General features: G+C 38.2%; 1 protein-coding gene across 1 annotated transcript; it reads left to right on the top strand.

The window, feature by feature from the left end:
- Window positions 1–3,399: 3,399 nt before the first annotated feature.
- On the top strand, window positions 3,400–8,539 carry dpt (dermatopontin). The gene is made up of 4 exons (XM_062424048.1): window positions 3,400–3,741; window positions 6,641–6,766; window positions 7,303–7,410; window positions 7,660–8,539. The coding sequence occupies exons 1-4, from the start codon at window positions 3,467–3,469 to the stop codon at window positions 7,724–7,726; spliced, it is 576 nt and encodes a 191-aa protein (XP_062280032.1). The 5' UTR covers window positions 3,400–3,466; the 3' UTR covers window positions 7,727–8,539.
- The last annotated feature ends 242 nt before the right edge of the window (window positions 8,540–8,781 follow it).

Below are 8,781 nucleotides of genomic sequence, written 5' to 3'. Positions count from 1 at the left end.
ATCATACTTGAGTTTGTAACAGTTACAATCATACTCCAAGAACTTATGCAGATATAAGAGAAAAGAGTTTTGTTCTTTTTTTAATCCTTATTCTGAATTCATGGATGATCAGTTTTATCAACACGGATCAGAAATGACAAAAGCAAGGCTTCCCGGAGTGATTATGCACATACTTTTAAATATGTGTTAAAGTAAATGTTATTCTCATGTTGATACAAACACATATAAACAGCATTTTTATGTGGAAAAATCTATTTTTAGAACATCTTTAAACAGCGATGCTTTAAAAGAACACATTTACAGACACAAGAGCATATTTTATTGCATTGTAGTTTGTCTTGAGTTATGTTCCTATTTTCCATAGCATGAACTAATGCCACATTCCACAGCATTTATAGCCTAAGCTTGTTTAGCTCTTTATTTCACACTAGGCAGCGCCACCATTCATTTCTGCACATTTAATAATCATGTGACAAATAAAACCTTTAAATCTTGAATCATATTTACAGAAGCTGAGAACTTGCCATTGCCTCAAGATCACGAGTTAATTATTTTGTTATCTTGAAACGAGCTTCATTATTACAAGGTAATGAATTAATCATTCTGTTATCATAAGAAAGCAAAATTATGTCACCCCTTATTTCTTATAATGTTTATCAGAGGTGAGGAGTACCATGCCAGCATACATAGATGGCATCTTGACAACTGCAGCAATTGATTTAAGCAGAAAATATCAGATCAAGAAGTTGCCACCTTAATTAATTACATCTGCGTCACAGCCAAATAGCAGGTTGATTAACACCTAGTCATTATGTAAAATAAAGTACTAAACAACACCTTTACAACCATTTTGATTATAGTAGACTGCAATCAGTAATGAGAGAAAGGAAAGTGGTGTGGAGAGAGGGAATAAGATTTTAACCAGTGTCCTTGAGAGCCCCCCTCTTGTGTTTGATCTAAAGAGTTGATTTATCCATCAAAGACAGACATGGAAAGGAGAGGACAGGAATGAACAAATGAGAATGAGCTCAACCCGTCATAAATCTTGTCATAAATGATCTCGTTATCTCAAGAAAGTTTTTCTTGAGATAACAAGATCAATTAACTCATGATCTTGAGACTATGGTAATAAAAAATGTATTGCGAGCACAGCCGTTCTTGGCTTCTGTCCATATTTAAATAATTTAACTTACATTTTAAAAAAAACTTTGAAATCCATGACCAAAGGCCATGTCGATAATAGACCAACAATTTGTCTGCTTCCACAAATATATGCAAATGTGACATGTCATCACCAATGTTAATGTAGTAATGTGTCTTTCTGTGTGATTAGCTTTATCAAAATGCACCACTGAACCCTTTTAACACCTTGAACTGGGACATAATGTGGTCAAACACAATATAAAATCTTACATTAAGACATTAATTATGTAAGCATGACCAAAAGCAACACCTGCACACTCACTACACCCCATAAATAAAATGAGCTCATTATCGTACAGAGCCTAATTTGTCTGTCAGTCAGCTTTTACAGGAACACTGTTTCACAGGAACAGAAGAAGCTGTGGAAACAGCTGGCTGTTATCCTGTGATACAGAAAGGAAAATGGATAAGTGATTCTTCACTCATCCATTTGTGTATGGTTTCTACTTCATATTAGGGTCATGTTAGCACTTAGTGGTATGTATCTGTGCCCAACAGTTTTATTCACCAGCCGTGTGAATCATTGTAATGGATGGCTCTGTTGCCAGTGGTAAAAGCCAAGTAGCGTGACCTTTCTAACTATTTTATCAGTTACTGGTAATGCAGAGCCATCGGCAATGTATTGATATAATACTGAAATAGTGCTTTTGGTTGGGACTATTTTCAGTTGTGGAGTAATACATATTTTCTGTGCTTCGGTGAGTTTTTAAAGGACGACATATGTGGGAGTGATTTAAAATAAAAAATACCCCCTCATTATAATGAAGGAACATGTCAGCAGTGCAACAGTGTGGCCTATTGATGTGTTTTTAGAAGTTTTTGGAGAACAGCATTATGGTTTTGGTTTAACATTTTTTGAAAAAATGAGGGCTTCTCATTTCTGGCTGGTGACTTTCAATTTTGTCCATGATATCTACAATTTTCATTTTGTTTTATTGGTAGCTTCATAACTTAATGAAAAAAATGCCTAAACCTAACCAACCCAACAAATGAAGGCAACGAGTACTAGCCAATCAGAGGCAGTGTATGGAGGGTCATGACATTGCCATTCCAGGGGAAAAAAGGGCCTTCTGTAGTTAGAAAGCTAGTTAGCCAGACATGCTAACGTTTGTAGCTTATGTTAGCATGGTTGCCAAGTCTGTGGTTTTCCTGTGGAATTGGGCTACTTTTGAAGTGTTGCTGCGGGTTGAATTTTTTGTGTGGTTTGGTAGACCTATTTTTTATACAAATGACATGAATATAAATACAATTCTATATTTTGACTTACTTAAATCCTGACAAAAAAACTGACTCCAGATTAGCGTACAACCACACAATGCTGTTGTGGTCTTCACTGCCTGTCGCTCGCCTGTCGATCACAACTTTGAATAAAATTCCTTTTAATACTTGCACAGTAAACATTTATGGTGTTACTTTGTAGATATTTCAATACATTGGCAATGATATCAATGCTGCTGGACTTAAAAGCAGTTTATAGTATGGTTTGGCATATGTTGAGTTCTGGTATTGGACTGGTTTTTGTGCTGGTTTTGTCACACAGACCTGGCAACCCTGTATGTTACTGCAGACAAACCCACCATTTAATCCACTCATTACACTTTTGTACTTTTGTATTTTGGGTTTAGGAGAGGCTCACAAAGCACAGTCAGTTCATTGTTGGTCTTGGTCTTTCCATTGGAATAGTTGACAAGAAGAAAAATATAGAAAGACACTCTTTTATTTGTGATAAATGCTTTTTTGTTTTTGGCCATAAATTATTCACATTACTGACTGTTATTTAATTGTAATTTTGGTAGATAACACCTTAAATAAACATTCACCCCCCAAATAGCTTCACATTATTGATATCCAATGTGATTATTCATTAGAAACTAAAACAATTTAATGGCCCAAAATAACCATCTATATTGAAAAAGCTATAAAGATGATCACACTGCACAGTTAACAACCTGAGCTGATTAGATGTTTAACACATAATGGATTTCTCCTGAGTGTAATAAAAGCTTCACATAAATATCTGAATTGCATGTAATCTGAAAGTCATGTCTTTTAAGGTACACCCTTATCTAAGATGAGGCTTTGTTAATGTTCTATCTTAGAGTCCACCTTAAAATATCAAGCAAGATCCACTTTTGGATTTGTCCCTTGTGCAGCAAATTACACATCACTCCTGGATACAAAACATCTGGATAACAAGAGGCTTGGAGGAGTTTAAACAGAGGCAGCTGTAAGGCAGTGCAGCAGACCGACCGATCTCTTCAACATGAATCCTGCTCTGGTGGTGTTGGCGTTGTCTTTGCTTGCCACAGTGGCAGGTCAGGCTCACGAGCATCATGACATGGGCTGGGTCAACGGCTACCGCCAGGGCTTCAACTTCCAGTGTCCTCATGGAGAGGTCCTCGTGGCCATCAGGAGCTACTTCAGTAGTGATGATGGCTCAGACCGTTTGTGGTCATTTGAGTGCCAGCCTACACCTGAAGGACTGGGGGAGCCCAGTGACTGCTGGTGGGATGACATCAGTCGTGCTGGGATGGAGTGGTAGGCCACCTGTTATCTACTTGCTCTGACTTTTGAGGAGACAGCTGTGAGTTGAGCCATGCTGAAAGACAGAGGTGAAATCAGGGAGTGTTTTGCATGCACTTATATGATTTAAAGTTTCATTTCAGTAGTTTTCTTGGTAGGATGTCTAGCCTTGGTCCTCTGTCATATCTGAGTGTTTTACTCAATTGTAGGCCACCTGTTATCCACTTGCTCTGACTTTTAGAGGAGACAGCTGTGAGCTGAGCCATGCTGAAAGACAGAGGTGAAATCGGGATGTGTTTTTCACGCACTTATATAATTTAAAGTTTCATTTCAGTAGTTTTCTTGGTAGGATGTCTAGCCTGTGGTACATAGATACACAGGATTCACTCTGATGAAATGCATCTGTAGTTCCCCCCCAGTTTATTATAGTAATGTAAACAACATTACATCAACTGTCTGGGCCAAAACAATAATGTGGGGAACATCTGAGTCAGATTACTAATTACCAGATGTATTTCCATATTAACTGCCGAGAACATGTCTGGATGGTCTGATGTAATATATCAAAATATGCAAGTAAATTCCAGATTAGCATCCGAAAAGGACATTTATTGCAAACAAATATGAAAGCCATGTGAGAGGCACATCTTGGACACATCTGTGGGTTATGATTCCAAATAAAAGGAGGAAATAGCAATCAAAGATAACAATGTCTTTAACTAATTATGAGATCATGCCCCTTAACGCTAGGGCATACTATCACCAACAATAGAGGTTTAAATGTCACTATTAGTAGACAACATAGGCCCATACAAAGCTTGTGTAGAGTTTGCTGCTGAAACTGTTGTATGAACAAAACCACCCGTGTTAAACCATCCAAGGTCTGCGTGGGTGGGTGACTAACACAGCAGTGGAAGACCTCCAGACCTGATTTGGAGCATAAAATGAGGTCTGGAGATAAAGCTGCAACCAGAGGCACTCTTTGGTCATCTAAACAACAAAAGGGAGCCGGTTGCACCAGCTGTGTCAAATTCAAATTTAGCCTACTTATAACATAAGTGTTTACTAAATCGAGATTTACACATCACATGAACTAGTTTTTACATAGAGATTAATTGTTACTAAATACTTCCACCCAGCAGGTACTGTGAAACTGATTTGTAGCTAAGTGAACTGGTTAACCAATAATAAATATTCCATCCATAAACCAGACTGTGTGTGGGAGTTACTTGATTGCCTTTGATTGGAGGCGAATGTCTCCTGATATTCAAAAGTCTTCACTGCCCAAGACATTTCTGAAGTTGTAATGGTGCAAACAGATCTAGTCACTAGTTTGAGCTACCTGGTTGTAACTAAGAACTTACGAAGGACCATACACGCAAACTAATGGATCAATACACTTTATAAGTAATTGTGCAACTCCTGTACACTGTTTTCTTATTCAGAGGAACAAAGCCAGGTCACCCTGGGCCTCTATGAATCACAATGTCACTCCAGAGCAAAATTCTGTGTCTCCAACTGACTTTCTCTAGTTCCAGGGAACATGACTGTCTCCAGTGAATTTAAAAAGATTCATCCAACAGACTATGTTTATTTTGCAACATACAATTCGTAGCCAGTAGCTACGTCATTCTGTTTATTTCACTGAAGAATCTTACCCGAGCCTTTAATTTCCTTCATATGGTGCCTTCCTTTACACAAAGTCAGGTGAACTTTTAATTGGATCCATCAACAGTGCAGAAAGTTGAATTAATTAAAGGACTTGGATCAACCTTTAGAAAACCTGGTTGGAGGTAGAATTGTAGCCTGGCAGTTGTTTGCAAACAGCATCTTGAATCATAAAACTGAACAGATCAGTGACTCAGCTATGGCTGCTTCAGATTACTTTGCTGGGTTGAAGAGCAGGGCACATTTGTGCTTTTCAGATTTATTTTGGGTTCAGCTTGACTGCACCCAGCCCATTGACTCAAAGACAAACACTGAACGCTCTCTATCTATGCCACACCTACCTCCCTTTAACATAGCTGTCTGTTTGAATTACACTGCCTGAGATATTACCCTGCAGGGAAACTACCCCCATTGGCTCAATAGCTGAAGGCTTTGCCCATGTTGCCATGACAAACCTCTACACATGCTGCAGCTCCTGCTTCTTGAGCCTGGTATTCTTGGATGTGTTGTGGTGACAGGGAGGTGTTTGGGCAATAAACAAACTCACCAACAACACAAGGGTAATTACGTTAAAATATATAGACACATCTTCTCTTTGTCTGAAATGTTTTTTTGTTGTTTTATCATCAAAAGATCTCTTCAGTTTAGTATCTGGAGTGTATGGGGTGTAGATTTTCACATCCTTACCCAAACCGACCCAACACATAACTTGTTGTTGGGACTCTTGGGTTTAGGTTTTAGGTTTTTTATGCGTGAAGTGAGCCAATCACCTGCATCGATGCATGTAATGTGTTTAAAGTTGATCTGCAATGTCCATTGAAACAGGAAGATAAACTGACTACAGCCAATGCATTAGGATTAGGCTGATGAGCTAGCGGTAAGTAATGGATGAAATCAAATAAAAACCTGGTTAAAATCACAAATGATTCGGATGAAGGCAATTACTTTGTAGAAACATGACCGTGTTGTGACAACAATTAAAAACTTCTGGCCTTTCTACACAACTTCTACACTAAAAGAGCATCAGGATCACCTTTACAAAGTTCTGTTCTGGATTAAAATGGTTTTGGCTGTTGAAGGTCAGCTTGGAAGAACATTTGGAGTTTACCAGCAACATCTATCTGTGCAACATTCAGAAAAAGGAAAAGTTAATCTTCTAAAAAATAATAATGTATTGTTTTGAGATGATGTGTGTAGCCTACTCTATTTTCCATTCTAACTTAATGACCCTCATGTGTCTTTGCAGGACCTCTACTTGTACCCGCAATGGCCTGGTGGCTGGCGTTCAAAGCAAGTACTTTGAAGGCCTTCTTGACCGGGAATGGCAATTCTACTGCTGCTATTACAAACGCCGCTGTCCCTACTCCTGCATGTACGTTCTCACAAGACCAAGAACATGTTTAAAGAACAGTTTGGCATTTTGGGAAATACATTTATTTGCTTTGTTGTGGAGGGTTTGGCATAAGACTAGAAGCCAGGGGAACCAATTGACCTAACTAATAGCACCTTTAAAACTCATTAATCAATACATCATGTCTTTTTTGTTTAGGCTGTACAAAGAGTAACACTGACAAATAGCAGTTTTACTGTGGGTAAGGTGCCAGACTATTTCTTGGCTTGAGGACATTGTTTTACCTTCAGAATGAGTCAGGCCAGCTGGTGTCTTTTTTAAGATACATTACCAGTCAAAGGTTCGGACACACTTTCTCAATCAAGTGAATGGGCAGGTGTCCAAACCTTTGACTGTTACTGTTTACATAACTCATGGACGTGAGATCCATGAGATATGTGATCATGTAACTCTCAACAAGAATGTGAAATCAACAATATTTCCTAGACTATCTGTTTCAAGGTTTATACACCGATAACTAACTAATGAAAGCATTAAACTTTGGGTGTTTCTCACAGGAAGACCACTGACATTCCTGAATACTACAGAGAAGAGGCAGAGTTGGTTGTCCCCAGTTATGGCTACTTCATTCGAGGTGCACAGACCACATTCAGTGGCGTGCTAAGGTTTGTTTACAACAGCAGTTGTTGTTTTGTTTTTTTTTATCCCAATAACTTCTGATCCCGCAGTGCAGCAGTTTGGATCTAGAATCTATCCAAAAATTGTTTAAATATTCTCATGACTCACTTGGAAGGAAAGATCTCTGTAGCGAGGCCTGCGGGAACAGAATTTATTGGCCGACCTAACCTAAACTAAAAAATGTGATGATTTACGATTGTTGAACTGACAGGATTTTGTTTGTACTTTGTTTTTAGAGATCGGCAGTGGAAGTACATCCTGTGCAGAATGACCGACTTTGATTGTGAATTTGAGAATTTATAAATTTGTAAGCAACCTTGCCATAAACAGTTCTACCTAAAAGTACATATTTACTCTTACATTTAGACTATAGCACAATACTGACATTATACAGAACCTATATGGTTCATGTTTTCATTTATGTATTTACTTTTAATGAATGGACTGCAGGCATGTGACATATGCCTGCATAATTATGTTTTATGGAACCAGTTTAGCATGCAAAATAACTGCTCGTATAAAGATAAGTGTTAAAATAAATGTCAACACGAAGGTCTACAGGGGATTTGGACTACATCAGACACTTTGGACAGCTTGAGTGTTTTTATTCAGTTTAGGAGGTTACTGGAAGTCTTTGGCAGCATGTGTAAGTAGTTTTTCCAAAACAAACGTATTAAATGATTTGATGCTGTGTTCATGGTGGTGGAAAACACTGCGTCAGGTACTGCCCTGTTTGTTTGGATCACGTGATGTGAACATTTTCATGCATCGTAAAAGTATTCAGAGAGCTGCGGGGTGTGACAGATTGGGACATTGTCTTGGAAGTGACACTGGGAAAAAATCGTGTGTATGTTGGAAGTCTTGAGCAGCTCTTTCAGAATCACTGGCAACGCAAGCTTTGCATGCAATGAAATGTGTCCCACATGCTTTCAGTTGACTTTGGATCCCTCCTTTATTAAACTGTCTTGCCCAGTTTGGCAATTATGGCTTTACATTGTACTGCAACTACTTCCTTGTTTTGAGTTCTTTGTAAGATCATGTGTTTTAGGCTTGATTGCAAAAAATATGAAGTAACAGAAGATATAATGTTTGAAAATAAATATGAAAACAAAAGAATATTCATTGAAAGCTTCTGATTATTTAAGCAACTGAATACAATATTATTGTCCTGGGAAAAGATTGTAAGAGAAACGGTAATCTATGTACAAAAAGTCCAAAAGTACAAAGAGGACCAACTCAGCCATGACGATATCAACAGCTCCCTTGGGCTCAACACTACTTTATATCACTATAAAGCAAAGTGTTGGAAGGGTCTGACCTCAGGGAATTACAATATCAACAGCTAATCAGTTTTGTAT

Source organism: Scomber scombrus, chromosome 8 (genome assembly GCF_963691925.1).
Source record: "Scomber scombrus chromosome 8, fScoSco1.1, whole genome shotgun sequence".
Taxonomy (NCBI): domain Eukaryota; kingdom Metazoa; phylum Chordata; class Actinopteri; order Scombriformes; family Scombridae; genus Scomber; species Scomber scombrus.
The sequence above is the reverse complement of the archived record's forward strand: the minus strand, read 5'-3'. Positions and strand labels throughout refer to the sequence as shown.